The sequence below is a fragment of the Triplophysa rosa genome, linkage group LG13, assembly GCF_024868665.1.
Source record: "Triplophysa rosa linkage group LG13, Trosa_1v2, whole genome shotgun sequence".
Taxonomy (NCBI): Eukaryota; Metazoa; Chordata; class Actinopteri; order Cypriniformes; family Nemacheilidae; genus Triplophysa; species Triplophysa rosa.
In genome coordinates this window covers 3,238,483-3,263,135 of record NC_079902.1, presented here as the reverse complement: position 1 = coordinate 3,263,135, position 24,653 = coordinate 3,238,483, and the positions used below count along the sequence as shown (strand labels likewise).

General features: G+C 38.2%; 1 protein-coding gene across 4 annotated transcripts in view; it reads right to left on the bottom strand.

Moving 5' to 3' along the window:
• Positions 1 to 350: 350 nt before the first annotated feature.
• canx (calnexin) overlaps positions 351 to 24,653 on the bottom strand; it is a 91,435-nt gene continuing 67,132 nt past the window's right edge. For 3 of the 4 annotated variants that reach the window (XM_057348846.1, XM_057348847.1, XM_057348844.1), the window contains 6 exons: positions 16,834 to 16,990; positions 10,452 to 10,667; positions 4,724 to 4,843; positions 4,493 to 4,613; positions 4,009 to 4,088; positions 351 to 2,525 (listed from right to left, as the gene is read on the bottom strand). In XM_057348846.1, the coding sequence (XP_057204829.1) occupies positions 2,466 to 2,525; positions 4,009 to 4,088; positions 4,493 to 4,613; positions 4,724 to 4,843; positions 10,452 to 10,667; positions 16,834 to 16,990 (754 nt within the window). In that variant the 3' untranslated portion in view covers positions 351 to 2,465. The remainder of the gene's footprint in view (positions 2,526 to 4,008; positions 4,089 to 4,492; positions 4,614 to 4,723; positions 4,844 to 10,451; positions 10,668 to 16,833; positions 16,991 to 24,653) is intronic. The other variant, XM_057348845.1, reaches the window with a different exon arrangement.

The following is a 24,653-nucleotide window of genomic DNA, read 5'->3' as shown; positions in this document are numbered from 1 at the left end:
TTAGCAAGCCGGTAACTTGTGAAGACCTCATGAAGTGTTTAAAGCATTCAAAATGAGGCCAGGAATTCCTCCATTACATGCTTTCTCTGTTCGTTTTAATTGAACCAAACATGGCATATGTGAACATACCCTTAGTGAAGTGTGTGTACAGAACAGGATTAAACACTAAAAAGTGAAGTTACAACCGAATTTAGATGCAGTGTGTACGTGGCCTATTAGTATGTTATTTTTTTTAAATTATGCATGTATGTAAAGGTGCTTTGCAACAATAAAAATTGAATTGAAACTGTACATGTGGCTACATTTTAACTAATAATCACACAACCACCAGTATAAAAACACCCACTTCGTTCATTAAATCAGTTTATTTTAGTTTGAAAGTAAAATGGCTTTATTTGAAAACTTTCCTCTTAAAGGCAAACTCATCACTCAGACCAATAATCTCAATGTCCCCAATGACACAAATCCATTTCTTTTTCCATTTTTATATCAGTTCATGGTATTAATCGCCTACATATGTGAAACAAAAGTTAGCAAAAGAGATCAAAAGAAACAAAGAAAAACAGAGAAGAATAAGTAAAACTGCTCAAAACAGATGTACAGAAATTACATGTATGTTTGGAGATTAGGGAAAGTAGAGTAAGTATTTGTACAGCAGATATCGGTCTGTATGATCCGATATAGTTTTGATTTTTTCTTAATTACATTTGAAAGTGTCAACTTTTAATCAGTCTTAGGGCAGAGCTCATGTTATGGCATTGTCCCTCGCTTGATGGAATACAAGTAGATGAGGCTTATTTGCCATTTTGGGTAAAAAAATATGTAGGCTAACTTTAGGAGAACTAGCAATACAGCATAGATATGTTAATTATCTTGAGATCAGGGTAAGACTCTTAAGAGTGCCTTTCTTTTTCTTCAGGGTTAAGCATTTTGGGGCAGAGTCAGTGTAAAATGGTTGAGGAAATTATTTATATTATTTAAAATCTTGTTTTCCATGTTTTCTCATAGAATCTTCAGTACTATTTGAACTTGTCAAGAACACATCCATGACATATTTCACCCCAAAAGCAAAATAAATTATATTGTGCAAAAATAAGTCTATTACAGGACCATTAAGATGTTTTGTATTAAGACATTTTTCATTATGTCTGAAATGTCTTTTTGGCATAAGGTTAGAGTATGTATATATCATGATGATACAGTAAATAAATGGCTAAATTATGATAAGTCTAATCGAATTCAACACACAGAATAACTGGGGAAAAATTGTCAAAATTCAAACAAATCATTGTGGTCCTAAAATATAATTTATTTTTTTGCCATAAAATGGGACCAAGCTATATAGTCATTAACGCTGATATATTGGAACTGTCACTTAGTCCTCTCTCACATAGTGTGAATGTAATTAGTTCTATAAACAGGAAACTGCTACTGCTACAAACATAGCCCAGATTAGATACAAAATCACAGAAAAAGCAGAAACGTCAAAGAAAGCAGAATTATTCTCCAGTTATCAGGCAACCCCACTATATTATGCACCAATGAAAATGTATTGAACCTCATCAAAATATCAGGTCACAATGGGCAGTAAATAAAATCTTGGGCCTTGCGTCCTTCCAAACTTTCTCCCATACACTGGTAAATCTTGAAAAACAAAAGATCTGACATGTTTTAGTCCCATTATGTCTATGTTATTGGACCAGTTTAAGACCAAAAAACAAACATTACAGCAATTCACGATTCAGCAAGCCCATTCAAATTACAAAAAACAAGAAAACAAAAAAACAATAAAGACAACTCACAGTACATTCACAGAAAACACATTAGCAAATCTTCTATCCTTCAAATAAGGCAGTGCACAACAGATCTATCTGGCATTCTCCCTGGATTACTTACTGAGCGTGTCTGGGTATAAGGTCGGGCCATATGCCCAGTTTATGCCATGACACCATATATTCCTCCACAAGATTCATGTTTTGTTAAGTTACCAGCTTTTGAATTTATAATGAATATCAAATCAATTATTCAAATCAATAGTTGACCTTCTATGGCTTCTTTTGTGCATCTACACCATCTTGCCTAAAATGCAGAAAAAGCCAGTAATCCATACAAAACATAGTGTGCAACAGTGTTGTTGTATGTGAGGGCGTAGGAACACTGTCTGGAAGTGTGTACAGCTGAAATAAGGTTATGAGATCTTTACACTAATGTCAAATTCACAGTCTGGGAATGGTAAAAAGTAGTTTCTTTTGGAGACATGGAAAAAGTTTCTAGGCTATTCAATCATTATCATCACCACGGTGGCAGCCATCAACATCCTCAAGCTTGATTGAGGAGTCCATTTCGCTGTTGGTTGCACGGTGGACTGCATCGTTTCTCTCTGACTGCTACCACATTCAGTGATGAAGAACAGGAAAGGGAGGAGAGGGGAGTTGGGATACGGTTGAGGAGATTCAGGAAGTCTATCAGTCCTTTCTCGGTTTTCGGTTTCTGGGAGACCTTCTCAGAATGTCATCTTCTGATTTCTGCACGTGACAGAATTGAAAAGAAACATTGAGAATGAAGCAGTTCTCCTGTTGAAACTATTGTTGAAATTACACTCAAATTGAATTCTGATTATTATCATCACTTTTTTTTTATTTAATATTCAAAACCTTGTTTGCTCAATTAGGGCCCAAAAATTAAATCTGATTCACATTGTGTTTGAATGTCACTCCACTGTAGCGGAGAACACTGTGTGGGAATAAAAGATGGAACTATAATCAACTTCTAAAAATCTTGGTTTTCATGTACCTCATCATAATCTTGGTTTTCATGTACCTCATCATAAATTGGTATACAATCATTTTCAGAATGTTTTTTTCTTTATGACTGGACATTGTTGTTGTTAAAGGGCGCCCAATGTAGAAAATTCGCTTTTAAATGTTGTTTGAACATAACTTTTTGTCAAGAGTGTGTATAGAACCACCCTAGAATAAAAATCTGCCTATTGCTTTTTTTTTTAAATGCCCAGTAAACCTCAATAGTCCTCTTAAACAAGCTGTTGGCATTCTCTCAGCAAACTGACGTCACATTGATTAAGCCCTGCTCATGAACACTGATGGATGTATTAGCGTAGTCTCTGCCCTCATTGAGTTGTACACCGTCCACCGTTTTTTCTACACTGGACTACTTACAGTGAGCTACAAGATGTTTTGTTGTTGGATGCAAGACTGAACATTAGTCTTCATTTACTCCCGACATCTGAGCCGCTGAAGATGCTGTGAATTAGTTTTATTTTTGAAGGGAATGTGCAGAAGACACCAGGTGAATTCACTTTACACTGGGCTGCTTCACACACGAATGTCAGTAACATGCTGGATTCATAACGGGTCATGTTTTCACCTCTTAAAAGTTATGATGCGTTTGTCCTGTGTACTTTCACTTATAAAAAGCAAGGTGCAGAATTCAAAGATGCGACGTGTTTGTCCATTTACTCAAAAAACATCATGTTCGGTTTTTAAAGACACAATGTGTTTGTCCTGTGTACTTTCAATTATAAAAAGCAATGTGCAGGATTTAAAGATGTGACGTGATTGTCCATTCATTCAGAAAACAGCGTGTTCTGTGTGTTGAAACACTGAACACGCTGTTTTCTGAATGAATGGACAATGTTTAAATGTTTGTCCTGTGTACTTTCACTTATCTTTAAAAACAAAACACATTGTTTTCTATGAGACAGTGTTTCTCATTCGCTTTGTGACAAATTTCTTTAGTTTTATTGTTACTAAAAGCACAGGTTTACACAGCCTTGCGCGTTTTGCTTGAAAGGGGGCGGAGACCAGCAGCTTATTTGCATTTAAAAATACACACCAAAACAGCGTCTTTCCTCAAAGGCAAAAGTTTACATTTAGGGCATAGTATAATAAAAGATCTGTGGTGTATTTTTACACATACTGTGGACTCCTAAGATTTACAGTATATTACATTTTGCAAAAAGGCTATTTGGGGCCCTTTAAAGGGGTGTACCTCATTAGATTTATGCTGCTCTTTTTGTCGGTTCTCTGCAGACTCTTCTCCTGTAGAATCTTCATCACTCTTCTTCTCTTCTAATGGAAAAACAGAATTCAAGACAATCCTTAAAATACCACAAGCCTTTCATTTTGTCAAGGATGAAGGAAACAAAATAAAACCCTCCTCATTCAGTTAAAGAGTACATAACATGAGATCATGAAAATTACATTTCATGCAGTGTGTAATGTTGCAGTGTTTGAAAGTAAGCAGTCTGCCAAGTTGTAAATCCGAAAGTGAATGTATAACGAAGTTATTGGCTTGGAAAAAAGGGAGTAGACTCTGAATCACGCAAAAATCCCTAGTTATGTACTCTTTAAACAAAGTAAATCTTACGAAACACCGCAAAACTTATTGTCCAGAATATTTCCAAACAAGAGTATGATCATCTTTGATGTCACACTGTGAAGGACAGAAGAAAAAATGTAAATGATTATTAGACCTTGTTCTTCATCCTTGGCCTCCTCTTCCTCAGGTTTCTCTTCCTCCTCAGCATCATCCTTTATGTCTGGCTGAGCAGTATCTGTCTTCTTGTACTCAGCGGCTGCGGATGCCGAGCTCTTCTGTGGCAAAGAGAGACATTCACCCAACAATTCACCATTAGGCTTATAAGGCCCAAAGCTTTAAATGGCAATACTAGTGAAATACTTAATTTTTGTAGTATCTCGCACACCTTTCCAGTGCAACAGAAGACAATGAAGAGCACCAGAGGCAGAGCCACGGTCAGAACATAGACAATCCAGAGCCAAGGTCTCTCTTCAGCAGCTGATATCATCTGACTTACCAAACCAGGCTGTAAAACAAACACAAAATCTCTTAATTCACCACCACAAAGCTAAACATGAGTCTAATGTAGCCAATTTTTTATTTTGGTCTTTTATATTGATAAGCGAGTCAAAATTGGAAATGGTCAGGGGTAGAACAGGATCAGAAAATCAAGTGGCCCATATTTTAATTTGAGTTCCAAACAAAAAACAACTTTGCTCAGTGTGTCAAAGCTAATCACCAGGCCATGACTCCTACCAAAGTGGTGTGTTTGCTATGGGTTTTTTGTCACAGATGAACTTTGCAGAACTTCTTATGTATGGGAAAATTGACATTTTTATCTTTACTCTTAGTCAAACACTTTGGGAGTAACCCAAAAACTGTGTATTTTCACAATGTTTGTTTAGTCTTAAGCAAAAACTTCAAGGTTCATTGAGCACTTGGTCAGGTTTTGGCTCTTACAAAACGTACTCTGGTGGTTCCCTGGAATTTCCTTTTCAGCTCCACCCCTTCAGGGTGCAGTGACGGAAAAATTTGAAGGCTGTCCGTCATTTTGACGGATTACAATGACGGCAATTTGTAATTCCACTTTTTGTCAAATTGGTGGCATCCAATCATTTCTGAACATGATCGTAAGCGGCCGGAGGTACCGCTGCCCTGAACGCGATAACAAAGGGATGCATGTTTCCCATCATTACTCATTAACGCCTCGTCCATTCAGGAAGCAGCAAATTCATGATCAAACAGCAGCTTAAAGTTACTTATAAGTGAATTAATGAATGATTACAAAACAGCGTTTACAAACACCTGTCAGTGTTACTGACTGGACACATGATCATAAACATTTGTCTGTAGTTATTAGTTTTTATCTGACAACAGAAACATTAAATATATAAATGGCTTCAACTTTATTGTGTATTCAAATTGTATTAAAATACAGTAAGTTCAGAGAATAAACGCATGCATGTCATGATGACGTCACAAACATGCTAATTACAGATACAGCCACATGACCCTTTGGCACACTCGCATTACAATACGTTGACTGTATACGAGAACTGTTTGACAAATCAAAAAGCTTTTAATACATTTGTCAGTACTGTCTCCAGATACTACGTACTAATGCTTAATTTTGACAATTGTAGCACCTTGTAAAAGTACAAGTATCCAAAAAAAAAACGACTTGATTACAGTAACGTGAGTAGTTATAATTAGTTACTTCCCTGCATCTACATGATGTAGACAATGCAACAAGCAACAAAATATTAGGAATTCCTGGTCAATGTTATATTGAGTTACTACATACTACACAAAAATGCAGTTTCGGGAGAGTCAACCAAAAATGAATTCACTAAAATATTGTAAGCTAATCGTAGCTATTCTATATTTGATTAGTGATTTTTTTAAATGTGTTTTGATTTATGCAAAATTTGTTGTAAATAGCCTACATTGTTAATGTGATATTAAGAATAGTTTCCCTTACCTTTTTTCTGTAAAATTATACCAAAGCCGCAACTGCCATCAAGGCTAAATAAAGCCCAAATGCAAAAAAGGGACCAGGAGCATGGTGAGACAAAACGTTTATTTAAATTGTGATAACAGTATCGAGTCCTCACCATCAGTTGCACGCGATTGGCTACAATGCTCAATGCTGCAATTAGAAACCAGCTCTTCACACAGAGCTTGAGCACATGTAAGCACAGGACCGTGTAAAAGCAGCTTCGTATAGAGTCAAAATAGTCTTGGCTAATGAATCCAAGTTCCATCCGCGCGTATTATTTCCCGAACCGCAAATGACACATGAATAATTATTCCACCCGTTACATCAAATATTAGCAATTCACCCGACGGGTACAGGACTCTGCGGGCCAGTGTAAGACAGGGCTTTCATCATGCCAGGCCGAGCCAATAGCAGCAGCTATGGGGCCAAAATTCGAGACACGCCACCAATGTCAGGCCAGTAGCACAGAACAGTGCTGCTCTCAAAACCTGCCCTAAACATGCCTTTCAGGATAGGGATGCACCGAAACGAAAATTCTTGGCCAAAGCCGAACATGATGTGAAACACTTGGCCGAAGGCCGAATAATACCGAACACGGAACATGTTTTTTTGCATTCTATTTATTAAGCCATTTTTTTCACTATTGCACAAACTGAATAGTCAAAACGTGCTTTTTATAATTTGTCTTGCTTTTCAATAAAATACAATACAACTTAATATAAAATTGAGCAAAACAAAGTAAATTCAAACAAAAAATTGAGCCTGTGAATAGCCTGTATTAATTATGCCTATAACTGACTGCTAAAAGAATGTAATGTAAGTTACTCTGTACCACTACAACAAAACAATTCATTAAAAAGTGTCATTCCACATTAGGCCTATAAACTAAAAAAACAAATAAACTAAAACTGTTGGATTATTATAGGCTACATTGCAAAATGATTTGAGAAAAAAAAACATCCAATGCAAGCAATTCTGACTGATGCTGACTGACAACCATATCAGTTCACGTCTCTCCTCCAAACTCCGCCCACAAAAGCTGACTGTTCTCTCAGAAGGTGCACAGAACATACTTTGACAAGTTGTTTAGTACAGGGAACTGTGTGCACGCGACAACTGTATGATGTCAAAGGATGTCGAGAGTGGCGGGGCTACTGTCAGACAGCCCGCTTCCATCTGAAGTAAAGTTACCTACCGGTAAAGACGCTTTTATTCGGAAATTTACTTCCGTGCGGCAAGTCCCGTTCTGTGTCTTTCTCTGACACTTTAAAATGCTCCACACACACACGCACGCACGCGCAGCCAAAATGTTTGCGGCAGTAATAAAGCGGACGCGCGTCTCTCTCTCTTGCGTTTTTTGCTATTTTCGGCCGAACATTTTCGGTGGCTGAACATTCGGTGCATCCCTATTTCAGGACCAAACTTCAGCAGGAAGAAGAAAGTTTAGTCCGACAGGAGAGATGCTGGATCGCATAATTAGAAAACAAATACAACAGTTTTATTTTTGCGTTCACTTTATGAAAGACGAGACAGCAAACTAAGCAAAATAAAAAGACTTCTTATTATATAAACCGCACTATGCGTAATGAGAAGCACTCTGCAAAGGTTCATGCAAACGGTAAGGTTTTATGCTTAAGTTATGCCATTAAAACAGTGACATCTGCTGATGGACACAATGTTTCGTTTTCACGGGAACACGCCATCTGAAGATAATGAGGAAATTACGTCGCTTCCTTTGCCAAGTGCATACCAAATGTCTACATAATGGCATGCAGATGCCCTGTTCACTCCAAAGTCTAAACTATATGGGCTCTGCCCTTCGAAAGAGTAGGGCATAGGAATGATGACTTAGTTTGGAATGTTGCCCGTGACGGTTCGGTACAAATTAGAGGTCTGCATGGGACTGTTTTTTTCGTCCAGCTCCAACCCGCTGAAAATTCACTGTGTTCACCCGGTCTCTGCTTAAAATGATTTTCTTCCTGACCCGACAGATCCCGCTAAATTTAGATCACATAGATCTCACATTTAAATTTCTCCATAACAAATATAAATACGCTATACAAAAACATATCAGTCATTTTTTATAGTCTTGTCAATATACAACATTGTTCTGACATTTTAATGTCAATACAGTAGACAAAGTAGACTGGCAACTTATGTTTGAAGTGCATATCCGCCACCTACTGTACTGGAGTGTGGGCCATAGATTTGCCATGTGATGTAATGACAAGCGCAACAACTTGAGAGACAGGTTGCATTAACACCGTAACATGGGTTTTGTACAAGTAAACAACACATGAAACAAAGCATTTAATTTTCTTCAAGTACAGCACATTCAGAGCTTTTTAATTTCATGTATTTTCATTTTTACCTTGTAGGGCTATATGCTTTTGATAAAAGTAAACAATTAAAAGAAATACAACAGCTTTGTTATTTTGCGATGCGTTTTCTTAGTTAAATTTTGGCAATAACAGGCCCATCCACACTTCCCATTGTGAAGAATGATTATGCCAATGGAATGTTCTTTTTGTAACAGAAACATGCTTGACTGTAAACTGCTGCAAATTATTCTTTTGTCTGTATTCTGCCAATTGGTTGATGTCTCTCACGTAGATACGTTGCTCTAATATGCATTCTATTGTAGTATTAAGAACAACCTGAGTAAATCTCTTCTGTGATGTTAGTATGTTTTAACATGGACGTTATCCAAATGTTATCCGACCACGCTCTCGTTTAACTTTCACTTTCTCCTCATCTGTTCTTTCTTTCCTTGTCCATAAAACGACACCTTTTTACATGTCTCTTCATTTTTCGCTTGGATAAATAAGTAATTTAATTTTAGTAATTAATTGGTTTAGGGCTTATTTGTGTTTTGTTATTATTCGTTTATTAAAGGTGAAGTTAAATTGCGCCAAAGTGTATCCGTTAAAACCACCTGATTAAAATGATCCTGTGAATAATTATCATGTATTTTGTTATGTCTGTGAGTTAAAAAAACATTTAAGCAATATATAATATTGTAAAGGGCAAATATACATATAAAACACAAACTTAAATGTACTGCTGAAAATAAGCTCAATATTAATGCTTCTTATTTAAATTCTATAAATTAAAACTATGCACAATATAAAACATGGTCAATTTAAAAACAAAGCAAGGTCAATGTTAATGTTACATTACCCTTTAAAATAATTAACAACATGTTTAATTGTACATGAAAGTCGGCTGAGACTGTTTTGCGGGCTGTGGGTGGTATTCTGTCCCATGTAGGGTTGCTCGATTATGTTAAAAACATAATCACGATTATTTTGGCCAATATTGAGATCCCGATTATTTAACACGATTACTCATTAACTTTTAAAACAACATAGAAAATAAATAACTTTTATTTTTCAATTGAATTCACAGTTTAAAAGCAATGTAAAGAAATAGCACAGCTGAACCACTGTAAAAGAAGGGGGTGCGCTGTGGATTTATACCACGAGAAAAGAGAGGATCCTTGCAAAATGGAATGTGGCACAATAATCGTTTTACCTCGATTATTTTGTTTTTGTAATTGTTGAAGCCAAAATTGACGATTACAATTAATTTTCGATGAATTGCACAGCCCTAGTCCCATGGGCTCATGGGATAAAGAGCATCTCGAGTATTTGTTGCTGATTACTTCTAAATCTGGGCGTAACCAGTAAGCCATCCGGGAATTTCTCGCCTACTCTTTTATGAATACTGACGATTCGGACATACTACTCTGTTCAATTACTGTTTTCTTCTACTACATAGTAGGTAAGTAGGCATATTCGGACGCAACATTAGTATACGCATGTCCAAATCTCACGAGAAATAGTCCACCGCCAGGGTATATCTCGCCTACTGTTTTGTGAATACTGACGATTCAGACATACTATTCGTTCGCCTACTGCTTTTTGCCGACTATATAGTAAGGAAGTATACCATTTTGGATTCAGCCAGTGTTCAAGTGTGAAAAGTTTGTTGATTTCCAGGCAATGTGAAAAAAAGATATCTGTGCATGCTAAACCGTCTGTAGCTGTTTTTGTGTTAAGTATGCATGAGATGCCTGTAAACATTTAAAAAACAAAGGAATTTTAGAGAAAGACTAAATAGATGTATTTCGTACCTCAGCAGCTCCCTCAGCTGCTTTCTTCAAACTCCAGCCATCGGCAGCCCACCGATCAGCCACACTGCGGTCAGAGGTGATAAAGAAGTTGTCAAAGAAGATATCCGAGGACATGGACCAGAGCTCCAGACCCACTGCACTGAATGAAGTCATACGGAATGGGTGCAGGTCCTCAAAGAAGTCTGGGTTAGGAATCTTCCTGGGCTTCCACACTCCCTGCATAAAAACATAATATACACTGTAAAATGACACCTATTTCAACTTAAGAAGCCAATTTAAATTAACTTAAAACCTTTAGTTCAAAAGTTGCCTTACATTTTTTTTTAAAGTCATTTGAACTTAAATTATTATTAACTTTTTACAGTGCACCTTTTAACATCGGATTTAATGATATCTAACACAATTTTCTCTGCACAATTTATGTAGCTGCTTACTGGCCCAAGATAAAAGAGCCCACTTTTAAATTTCATATTCATATCATATTTTGGTCACTAGATACAGCTCAACTATAGCTTTTTCCACTAAAGCGGAAATGAACCGTCCATTAAATTAACATTATTTATTAAAGGAGTTTTCAGATTAATTAGTGCGAGTAAACCAGATTAATGTTACCATTTAAAAGAAAAAAGGATGCCTTATTATAGGTTTTGTACCAAGGGCGCCGCCATCTTGCAGTACCGCCGACGGTGAGGTCACGGGGTTGGTTGCCTTGCCTGAGTGCATCAGACATGGGAGAGACACTGTTAACCCTTTTAAACCGCATGCGTCGCCGACGCACTTTACCAAGCGGTATTCATTTGACCGTAACTCTTCAACCATTTGTGCTATCAAATAAATTCGAATTGCTCCTAATAGTAGACAAATTGGGCATGTATGTGTGTATTACGGTAATCATTTTTGTTTCATCGGCCAATGGTTGCAGTTTTGGTGGAGAGCGGCAGAGGGCAGATATGAACAGGGAGTTACGGAGTGCGACAGATCAGAGAGTTTTTGAGCAAGTAAAGTAAAAAAATGTGTGTGTGTGTGGGGAAGCACGTGGGATACCTAGGGAGGTGTGTTTGCATGTGCGCAAGTGTTGGGGCATGTGTATTTGTGTGTGTGCATGCATGTGTGTTTGTGTGTGTGCGTGCCTGTGCTTGCAATTGGACAGAAACTGCTTCAGTCAGCACCACATTTGAGTGAATGGAGACAAAAGTGCAAAAACGCCCAGAGAACTGAGGTCAAAAAAGGCTCTTGAATGAAAACTATGTACATGAGTGACACTAAAAATACTTTTTTGCATGTACAACAGTATATTCTTAATGTCTTAAGTGCTAGATTCTTTCGTTCTTTAGTTATTTGAGAATGTCTGAATAAAAATCAGTAAAAATGTATTTACATTTTTTTTATTTTTGTCTCTTTAAATTCTATTTACAAACTCACAACACACAGTAATGGTGAAAAACCTTATTTTATTGAAAGACAGTTTTTTCTGAAAAAACGATACCTTGCACATGATGATAGGACAGTGTAAAATTTGACAGTAAAAAAAAAAATGTGTGAAAACAACATTTTCCCTTCAGGTTCTAAAGGGTTAAATAGCCTACAGGACAGTAGAGGACAAATAAGGAAAGATAAAGACTGAGACCGTGAAACATGGAAACTGTAAAGACACGGGCCATCGGAGGAAATATTTACAATTAGAAAATGTTTTAAGAAAAACTAAAAGGGGGTGTGATTGTATTTTAGCTATAGAAGTTTACCAACCTAGACATTTACATTTAGTCATTTAGCAGATGAGGGAAACAATGGAAGCAATTGGAACAACATAAGGACAACAAAAAGCATAAGAGCAATAAAAGAAAATTGGTCTCACATAACCTATCACAGTGTACAGAGCTAAGGTTTTTATTTATTTATTAAAGTAGTAGAAAAGAGATAGAAGTCGTCAGGTGTTGACGGAAGAGATGTGTTTTCAGATGGTTCTTAAAGATGGCTACAGAATCTGCTGATCTTGTAGCAGCGGGCAGATCATTCCATAAATGTGGAACCAATCCCGAGAAGGTACGTGAGAGAGATTTTTTACCTTTTTGGGATGGCACCACAAGATGTCGTTCGTTTGCAGAGCGTAGGGATCTGGCGGGTATATAAGTCTGCATTAGCGAGTGAAGGTAAGGGGGTGCCAAATCAGTGGTGGTCATGTAGGCCAGGAGCAGAATCTTGAATTTGATTCAAGCGACTATAGGGAGCCAATGTAACTTAGTGAAGAGAGGAGTGACGTGCGCTCTCTTCGGTTCATTGAAGACCACTCTTGCCGCCGCATTCTGGATCATCTGTAGAGGTTTGGTTGTGCAAGCTGGAAGTCCAGCCAGTAGCACATTGCAGTAGTCCAGTCTGGACAGAGCAAGAGCCTGGATTAGGATTTGCGTAGCATGCTGGGATAGGAAAGGTCTAATTCTCCTAATATTGTAGAGGATGAATCTACAGGACCGGGTGGTGCTGGCAACGTGATCAGTGAAGTTAAGCCGATCGTCGATCACCACTCCCAGGTTTTGGCCGTTCTGGAAGATGTGATGGTTGATGAGCCCAGTTGAATGGAGAAGTTGTGATGACTCTGTGTCGGCCGGGATTACAAGCAGTTATGTTTTAGCAAGTTTCAGATGCAGGTGATGGTCGTTCATCCCGAGCGAGATGTCGGCTAGGAATGCTGAAATGTGTGCAGAAACAGTCGGATCGTCAGGCTGAAATGACAGGTGGAGTTGTGTATCATACGCATAGCAGTGATAGGAAAAGCCATGTTTCTGAATGACAGAGCCTAGGGATGTCATGTATATAGAAAATAGCAACGGACCAAGCACTGAGCCTTGAGGCACCCTGAAATGTTGGGACTTCCGAGACCTCTCCTCTCCAGGATACTCTAAATGACCTATCTGTGAGGTAAGACCTAAACCATTGTAGCACCACTCCAGAGACACCCATAGCCTTGAGGGTCGACAGGAGCATGTGGTGGTTAACAGTATCAAAGGCAGCAGACAGATTTATCATATTTAACATAGACAGATTTAACATAGACAGATAGACATATTTAAATAAATACGTTAAACTACACGTTTAAATGTATAAAACCCTTTCATCCATGAGTTTTGAAAAAGAGCCTGTCATATATTTCGCCAGGCAGGCAGGAATAGCGGAGTGGGCGATCACGCGGCGCACTGCACTGCCTTTTTTGTTGACTTTTTTTAAAAGAGCAGCGCGTGCGTTTTTTTGCTATGCAACCACCGAATCAGTTGCCCTGTCAGTCAAGGATTATAGCGCGAGCACTCTAGTTGCTGTTAACGGTCAAATTAGCAGAACGTAAAACAGGTACAAGCAAAAGGCGCTTGCTCTGACTTTGCTCGGTTAACCTGCGTCAGCCAGCACAAGTTTCTCCATCATTGCAATCTCCGGACATTTCAAGCAACTGTAAAGTTCTGTCACCACAACGAAGGCCCACCTCTCCTTTCATTCGATTGGACAATGGGGAAAAAGGTGCATCAGAGCAGTTGAATATGAGAGTTACGACACTCAATCTCACCGCTGTATGGTCACATGGTTCATGGAGCATTCAAATAGTTCCAAACAAATCCATACTGTCAACCTATTTAAATGGATTTAAGCGGAACAGACAACAGCAACTGTATTTCCATTAATTTAGCTAAATATTAGCACATTGTGTACACTGATTGCTACACTGACTACCTTTACAGCAGGATTTTATCTTGGAATATGAATATAAGATAAGTCATTGTGTGTAATTTCAACTCCCATCTCGTTAAAATGTAAAAACATGCAGTAATTTCACCAACTGTGCAGCAATTGTGTGTGGGAGAAATGAATGGGCTTCAGTGCAATGTTTGGAACTATCGGACACTCCATGACACGAGTTACTTCTGCATTCCATTCTTCCTATGGAGGTCTATGTGAGTGACATAACTCTCATATTCAACGGCTCTTGAGCAGAAAAGCGTTTGATGTCATGTGCCTCAGAGTTGATTTTCTTCCAACTTCAGGCGCTCAGAGTGCTCCGCCAAAAACGCAAGGCGCAGCAGCAAAACGCTCCCTCCCAACTGAAAACAATTCAAATGAGGCGAGTCTAACAGCAAAAAATGCAGATGATGCTGATCAGCCCCTGATGCAGCATCATCTCAGTGCTGATAACACTATAGGCCCTGTATTCACAATATAACGTGCAAGAAACAGTTTGGTGTTTGGCTCATGCGGTGGAGGTAAAATGAGTGTGTGGCTGTATGCGCTTATCCAGCGCATCTCCTTATCAGCAGCTGATGATCACAAATACACAAAGATGGCGGATTTAACAAAACGTGGCACAAATATGTTATGAAGTAATGAAGCAGTTAAATTTTTGAAATGGTTAATGTTGGTATTTAAGCGATCTTGCTTTTTCTTGATGGGCGTGTACAGTAGCGGAGAGTTAGTGATGGGAATTATGATTTATTTGAGTGATTTGTTCTTTTTCAGTTCTTCACCAAAATGATTCGTTCACTGACCATTTCTATAATACGCCAGCAGGTGGCGAAAAAGAGTTGTGTTATGTCAACGAACGTATTAATGGACTTATAAACTGATTACAGGCTTTATTAAAATGTGTGTCTCTGATCTACTCATTAAATAAATAAAACAAGTCAAAATAAGTGGTTCAGATGACCAACGCACACGGTTTTTCTGCATAATTAAAAAGTTTCGTTCACTCACAAACGAGATGACTGATCGTTCATGTCGTTCATGAACGAGAATCAGCAGGTCCTTTGAGTCCTTTCGTTCGCGTACGAACGAGATCTCTCTCATTCAGACTCAAACTCAGGTTCGTTCGTTCAGTGAAGGGCGTATTCATTGAGCACATTCAACCAATCATGTGTTCTGTCAAAGCTCACACTCGAACGCCATTGGCTCGTGCTTTAGGCACTCTTTTAAGCCAAGACGCTCGGTGCTCGAGGGAGAGATTTCAGTGAACGAGAAATATGAGTCATTGCCTTTCGTGAACGAGAACGATTCGTTCACTTGAAAGATTCGTTCAAAAAGAACAAATATATAGAAGAAATATCTTTGGACGCGCTTGCGTTTCTGGTCTGTCGCAATCGCATGCGTATGAATGGAAGTCAAAAGAGCGTCTGGTTCCAACTCCTTAACGTCCAACAATTTGCACGAAAACTTGCATTTCCCCATTGGTCAATGATGTTGTTTAACAAACGGGTGTAAATGGACCTACTAATCGCCTACGCAATGATTACATCCAGGCAAAATTTAGCATATGACTTCTTTGGAAAAATATGAAACGATGATACACAATTTAATACCTTGGAAAATGGCATTTAAGACTTTTTAATACTTTTTAAGACCCTGTGGACACCCTGTTTGATAATCCTGTGTCTTTACAGTTTCCATATTTCACAGATCTTTCCTTCTTTGTCCTCCACTGTCCTGTATTTAACAGTGTCTCTCCCATTGTGTCGTATGCACTCAGGCAAAGCAACCAATCCCGTGAAGTGACACACAGGGTACTGCAAGATGGCAGCAGCCTTGCTACAAAACCTATAATAAGCCATCCTTTTTTCTTTTAAATCGTAACATTAATCTGGTTTACTATATCATTTTTGATTGGAGTGCAGGGCTCACTGCTCAAACTGATCAATATATAATTTTAGCGTATTGTAAATTTAATGCATAGAAATGTTATATTGCGCAAGTGGTGTGAAAAAAGACGAAAAGACGAAAGACGAAATGCGCGGGTGTAAGAGGCGCATTTAATGCTATGATGAAGCAGAAGGACCGACAGAGCAAACGAGTGAAGCACTCAATCTTGCAACTCAAATGAATTCCGGATCAGAATATAAGAATTTCCCTGGCTTAGGTACAAAACAGCAAAGATAATGACATGTGTTGTGTGTATTGTATGCAGGTGAAGCTAATGCAGGAAACATGTGTTTAAACTTTAAGCACTATACTATTGTGTAAAGCTCTCTAACAATACTGCAAAGCATACAAAATGTATATAACTTTATACATCATGTTAAATCCTATTTATTTGTGAGTCGCTATTGATAACAGCCAAACATGTATCAATGCTGCTTTCATGAAGAATAATCACTAAAAGCCTTCTCGCAGGTTGTTTAGAGATATGCGCGTGCCCAGGGAGTCCGAGCACAAAATACTAAACTGAGTTCTCTTTCACGCCTTACGGACATATAAACACAAAATTACGTCAAAATTACCATATTAACAAGAGTCCTTGCAAAGGCGTGTGTGTTACAGTATAGTGTGCTAGCTCTTAAAGGGGCAGCAGCATCAATGAGCATCAATTTCCCTAAGAGACCCCATATTCCATATACAATTATTATAATGTTACCTGATAGTTGGGGTTATCAATCATGGGTGGCTTCCACTTGCCCTTGTAGTTGGGGTTGTCAATCATTGGTCTCTGCCATGTGCCACAACCACTGGCGGACTCACAGGCAGGGTTTGGAATCTGGGGAGCCTCCCACTCACCATCCATATCTTCATCCCTAATAACAAAAACCCATGAGTAAGTGCATTTACATGCACAGTCTTAAAACTAAGCTTAATAAGCTGATAACATCTAAGGTCATGTAAACATGCAAAATGATTTTTCTTTATCTGGAAAAGGTCATAAACAGCTTTATTAAATCCGGTTGGCTCAAGTAGATTTTTGCCCATTACCCCAATTTCGTGTTGCATGTAAAGGCCTTTACTGACTTTCAGTTTTTTTTTTCCGTGTGCACAGCTGACTGCATGATATAAAAAAATCACAAAATAACTAGGCAGACTACACAGGGCTCAACAACAAGGAAAGCCAGATGGCCAGTAGCGGTTTTTGCATGGGCGAACTGGGCGGCATTTTTTCATGATACATGGGGGGCGGCACGAGCAGTTAAAAAAAAAAAATCCTCTGCGGTCTTCTATTATAAATCATTTCACTGTGTGGGGAATTGGCAAATTGGCACCCCTGCTTGCTGAGAAGGTGCCGTGCACAGAAGCTGTGTGAAATGGCTAATAAAAATAGGTAATACAAAACGATATTGTGGTCACCATTAGAGTGTTTTCACAATGCGTCATCAATCAATACTGCGGACTCGTGAGTGAAGTTCAGAGTAGAAAATAATTAATTATACTGCACGTGATGTTAAAGCACACGGCTATAGTGATTCTGGGGTGTGATCGACTTGCATTAAAGAGCTTTATTTTCACAGTTATTTCTAAAGAAGAATCATTTTTTCTCCAGCAAAATCTGCGATTTCCATTAGGTTCAATAGCAGTGCTTACTTTCAATGCCTCCAACATGGACGTCTTCCGGATTGATGACGCGTCGTGAAAACACACTATTGGTTTAGTCTTGACTTCTGGTTGTGTTGGGGGTATGGGAAATCTGTTGATTGTCGAGTGCCAAATAAACACAGATGGACAGGAAAAGGTCAAAGCCATCAGGTGCCCAATTTAGAAAAAAAAGAAAAGAAGAAGAGGAGAAACGAGCAAAAGATAAAGGTATGCAACTATGTTCTCTCTGTATGATTATTACGGTATCCATGTCATGAATGAAGGGCTAGTGTTAATTGGTGGGTATAAATCTTAAGTTTGTTAGCCTTTTTGCTATGACGGTTGCTATGCTTATACAACAATAATTTGGTTTTAACTCAAACACGAGATCTAATTTCACCATAATATTGTGCTTTGCAACAAAACTGTTACAAGTTCAGTTATTATTTATTTCCATCAGTTGGGTTAACGTTAGGCCCTGTAATTAGCCAACGGAATTTTCAAATCTGTGTAATTATAATTTAAATCAGACTACTCTTCAAATTGTATTTCATAAACCAACATCTCAGACGTTATGGGGTTTCAAAGGAAAAAATGACTTTCTGTTACAGAACAGGGCATTGATTTCATACATGTCCACTGTAGAGGACATCAGGACTTAAATCATGTTTATCAGGCATTTTTTGGGAGACACAACAAGTGAATATGGAAATAAATTATACATCAATATTCCTATGAAATACTATATAGTATTATTAAAATGTTGCCAATTATTACTGCAATTATTACACTTATTTTTTCATTAAATGTTGCTCCAAGAACACATTAATATGCAAATTAGATAGATTCTGACAGACTTACACGACACTGAGTTATTATGATTGACATCAGATTGAGTGTTTCCTGTTGTAATTGCAATAGTTAATACAGAATTGTGTGATATTTTTTTGTGGGGGCGGGGGCCACTCGAAGGGGGTCTCGCCCAGGGTGTAATTCAATGTAGAACCGCCACTGCCGATGGCTCAGGGAAAACATGGGAGATTCACTTTAAGCCTTGCCTATTTAAATATTCTCAACAAGATGCTAAAGATAACCTGATTCGGTTCTCAAGGACTGTTTAAGATATGCACGTAGACAAAGTCGCATCTCGGATAACGCGCAAAAAACTAAATTGAGTTCTTTGTCATGTTCTCTTTCTCTTAAACAGATATATCCACACAAAATTAAGCCAAAATGCCCATATTAGCAAGTATCCTTGTAAAAGTAATCCCTTATGTCTTAAATCAAGACTATAGAACTTTTGCTTACAGGTTCCCAGGCATGTGATCAGCCAAGGCCAAAAAAGAAGGAAGACTGCACGCATCCTTGCAAATTAACCCTTGCCCACTTAAAAATTTTGCACCATTTAGAATTTTTCAAAAACTCACACTATGGAAAAAAGTTATTAAAAGATTTTCAAATCCGTTCTTGTATAAAGCTTCAACGAATTTAACGGGAAGCGAGCAAAATTGGATTTGAGGATGTATGTTCTCATGATTGATTTAATGATTTATGATTTTTATTTAATATTGATATGATTTAATTTTATTTTATTTAAAACACTTTTGCAAACTCCTACAAAACGTGTCTTATTTGCATAAAATTTGGTATATATCATCTAGAGGCAGAAGCTTTTTGATTGGTCAAATGGTTCGTCTGGGTTTTTTTCCAACCCACGAGTCCCGCTTTTATGAAATTATTTGGCCCGCCCCAGCCCGCAACGCACCACAGTATCTATTTTTACAACCCACCCCATTAAATAGACATACTAGGCATTGTAATGTAAATGAAAACAGGGTTTATTTCAGCCTAAAAGTGCATGGAAGCAGCCATTAGATTACATCGCCCCGTAAACTGGCAACAACATACGCTTATGAACCATAGAAACTTGCACTTCACGTAGCCAATACTGCTGTTGTCTTCTGCTGCAACTATTTCTGAGAACCGCTCCAAAACATTAGATTTAGCAGCTTGACCTTCTTTTGTTTAATGATGTAAATTCCCAACCTTAATTACTCCCACACCTCATCTTCCATATTCACTTCTATTTCTCTGTTTGTTTTGTTGTTGTGGCTGGCGGCAGAAGCTGCTTGGCGCTTTCGTGACGTGTTCGGTTTGGGGTCATCATGCAAGTTACGTTGCTACGTAGGCCTACGTATTGTAACCTTATCAAAGAACCTAATAAAATATGAAAATATATATTCCCAAATACTAAATATAGGCTATAAGGAATTGCACGCAACATCATGTTTTTTATTATTTTATTAAAATGGATGCTGAGGAGGTGAAACGGAGGCTTGCCTCTGGCGATTACGTTTTGGTTGCACCAGCAACTAAAGCAAAGTCTGAGGTGTGGAAAAGTTTTGACCATGTGCATAATGAGAATAATGAGCCAGTGGGATATGTGAGATGTTACGATGTTACAGAGGACTTATTTATTTCTTTGTTCCAACTTCCAAGTGGCCTATAGCCTACGTTAGGTCATTAATAAATTATGTTAAAACATGTATAAATGACTCATTCTTGACAAAAGCTGTGTGCGTGCGCACATTTGAATAGCCCAATGTCGGGCTGTAAACGGGTTCGGGCTTTTAAAAAGCTGTCAATCAAAATGCACTTGTCAGGCTCGGGCCGAATTCTGTCGGGCTCGGGCACTGTCGGGCCTAACTTTTAAGGCCCGATTACAGCTCTACTCTGAACAAGTTATGGTAATAAATAAATTCATCATATAATAATTTAATATTGAATTGATTTTTTAAACCAACTTATAAGTAATGTTAACAAATTCTATGGCTAGTACCTATGTCTTTCTTTCAAGACTGTAGGTTTAGAATCAGTGCATTCTCTGTCTCCCTTACGATAAATTCAGAGTACGCATGAAAGGAGTTAATAAAGCAAATAAAGTGCATTGTCATATATTTCTGAACTTCTGTTCAAATTTGTTAAAGCTGTAAAGCGCTAATTTGACAGGCAAATGACACAACATCGCTTCTGCTTTGTAAACAACGACAAAACTATAGTGTTTAAAATCAATGAAGCACACACCGTGTACTGATGGTGCACGTCAAACAAGTTGCCCCAAAAATAACGCGGACTCGTTGCATGTTGCTCTTGATGCTCTGCAGAAAAAACGAGTGAATTTTCGTATAACAGCCGCGACAATGCTGATCCACGAGAAAGACAACGGAGCTCAGAAATATAAAATAGAGATGTGTTCTGCAATACTTGATAAAACGGCCTGCTTTGATGGCCTTCAGAATGCATAACATCTGCACTGATTTCTTTGGCATCCAGAGACAACCTCTATCTCCACTAGAACAGACTTTGTGCCATTAACCAGGGTCAGTCATTTCATTGAAGCCTTAATAAAAAAATGTTCAGGATAAGTAAATGTTTAACTGTCCATATCACAGTAAAATGAAAATGTATGACGCTGCAAATCCCTTAAAATAATCAAACAATCTATATTAACCATAAAAAAAGTTTGTATGTGCAACAAATACATGCATAATAGTGCTAATGTAATGTCTTAACATAATATTTCTGTGACAATAAGGGTTGTTTCTATTTAAATAGCTCAGTTTACACATTTAGGGGTCCCTGCTCCATGCATCTCTTATCTAAGGGGTCCTTGCCCCGAAAAACGTTGAAGACCCCTGGTTTATAACATGCTTTCATTAGGGAAACTGGCTCAATAGTTTTATTTATTACATGGGCTGATATTACTGTCTGACACCATTCACGTTCACACAGACCACACTTCATTCATTAAAATACGATTCAGGCTCATCTTTGAAGTTATGAGTCCTCACAGCCAGTCAGAGAAACTTGTGAACTTACGAATAGCTTAAAGTATATGTCATGGTACGGCTTAATTTTTGAAGGTTATTCGTTAAGAATAAAAATTAGCAAACATTGAGCATTTTTTTTGTTCAAAGAAAGACAAATATACCAAGTTTATTAATTGGTGGAAAAATCCTTTACCGGCACATTCCTAATACAAATAGCTTATTTTAGACGTACTTGTGACATTTACAACTTTCCGTTGTAAAAAATTTTTTTTACTTCTCCACGGATCTCATAACGTAATGCCATGGCATATATTTCACAACTTGCTGTCATTTGGTAAACTGGGTCATTTACTGTTTTGACAGCATAAAGTTGTGCAGCGTCACCTTGTGACCCAGGGTATTTCTGTTTTTCATTAAGGCCTATTCAGATGGCAGTAGATGCGAAAAAGCGAAACGAACACCCGACAAACCAAGTTTTCAACGGCGAAACGAATGTTCGCTTTCTTCTATTTGACGCCCGCACGGTAGATGGCGCTGATGGAGAATACATTTCACTCTTATTTTTTTCGGTAATTTAATTACAGTTACTTCTCATGTATTTAAACTAAATATTTTGTGTAATATATGTGTGTGCAATAGTGGAATTGACATCAAAATTCAAAGTCTAACTTTAGAATCCGTGCTTTAATGTATAATTCTCACATTTGTAATACTTTGGTCAGTTAATAATACTACTTAATGTAGTTTTATATTATTTATTTTAATGAATTAGAAGAGCCGTTTCATGTCTATCCTTGAATCACTTAACTAATCAAGGTTAATATAAGATATAGAAAGTAATTAGTAATAAGTAATTAAATACTTTTTGGAGAGAGTAATTTGTACAGTAATCTAATTACACTATTGAATATGTAATTAGTAACTAGTAATTCATTACTTTTTCAGAGTAACTTGCCCAACACTGGTAGCAATACAGGCTACTAGTACCGTTTGCTTTACGTACTTACAACAGCAGAACAAGAAATGGATTTCTCCAGCAGCAGCAGCGAAGATGAGTTTATTGTTTTTTGCCTGAATGAGCAAAGGAAGAGAAAAAGACGATATTGGGTTCACCCTATTCTTGAGAAGAGAGAAGAGCACGGGGAGTTTAATAGATTGTTCCAGGAGTTAAAGCTGTACCACGATCATTTTCATCGTTACTTCAGGACGATGGTCTAGGGCAGTGGTCACCAACCCTGCTCCTGGAGATCGACCGTCCTGAAGATTTCAGCTCTAACCCCAATCAAACACACCTGAACTATCTAATCAAGGTGTTCAGGTTTGCTTGATAATTACAGACAGGTGTGCTGAAGCAGGGTTGGAGCTACAGTCTGCAGGACGGTCGATCTCCAGGAACAGGGTTGGTGACCACTGGTCTAGGGGTTAATTAGTTAACAAATGGCATTTGCATTGCAGTGGTACTATTTAAACAGATGTAAAATATGTGTACACTTGACTTGATGTTTGTTTACATATGCCTGTGCTTTCTACCTACAAGCAAAACCGCTTGGTTATTGTATATAAAGAAAATTTTTAATAAAGAAATTTGAAGAAAGTGATTGTATTTGATGACTTTTACTGGTACCGCCAATATATTTGTAATATCCCATACTACAACATAACATGTGAATTGTATTCATATGAAAGATTAGTGGTGTAACGGTTCTCTGTAAAAAATTGAACCGCACGGTTCTACACCAACGGTTCGGCGTTGGACCGCGGCTCATCTTAAATCTGACGACACATATATATACACTCACCTAAAGGATTATTAGGAACACCTGTTCAATTTCTCATTAATGCAATTATCTAATCAACCAATCACATGGCAGTTGCTTCAATGCATTTAGGGGTGTGGTCCTGGTCAAGACAATCTCCTGAACTCCAAACTGAATGTCAGAATGGGAAAGAAAGGTGATTTAAGCAATTTTGAGCGTGGCATGGTTGTTGGTGCCAGACGGGCCGGTCTGAGTATTTCACAATCTGCTCAGTTACTGGGATTTTCACGCACAACCATTTCTAGGGTTTACAAAGAATGGTGTGAAAAGGGAAAAACATCCAGTATGCGGCAGTCCTGTGGGCGAAAATGCCTTGTTGATGCTAGAGGTCAGAGGAGAATGGGCCGACTGATTCAAGCTGATAGAAGAGCAACTTTGACTGAAATAACCACTCGTTACAACCGAGGTATGCAGCAAAGCATTTGTGAAGCCACAACACGCACAACCTTGAGGCAGATGGGCTACAACAGCAGAAGACCCCACCGGGTACCACTCATCTCCACTACAAATAGGAAAAAGAGGCTACAATTTGCACGAGCTCACCAAAATTGGACAGTTGAAGACTGGAAAAATGTTGCCTGGTCTGATGAGTCTCGATTTCTGTTGAGACATTCAAATGGTAGAGTCAGAATTTGGCGTAAACAGAATGAGAACATGGATCCATCATGCCTTGTTACCACTGTGCAGGCTGGTGGTGGTGGTGTAATGGTGTGGGGGATGTTTTCTTGGCACACTTTAGGCCCCTTAGTGCCAATTGGGCATCGTTTAAATGCCACGGCCTACCTGAGCATTGTTTCTGACCATGTCCATCCCTTTATGACCACCATGTACCCATCCTCTAATGGCTACTTCCAGCAGGATAATGCACCATGTCACAAAGCTCGAATCATTTCAAATTGGTTTCTTGAACATGACAATGAGTTCACTGTACTAGAATGGCCCCCACAGTCACCAGATCTCAACCCGATAGAACATCTTTGGGATGTGGTGGAACGGGAGCTTCGTGCCCTGGATGTGCATCCCACAAATCTCCATCAACTGCAAGATGCTATCCTATCAATATGGGCCAACATTTCTAAAGAATGCTTTCAGCACCTTGTTGAATCAATGCCACGTAGAATTAAGGCAGTTCTGAAGGCGAAAGGGGGTCAAACACCGTATTAGTATGGTGTTCCTAATAATCCTTTAGGTGAGTGTATATATATATATATATATATATATATATGTTTATATATACTGTTTATACT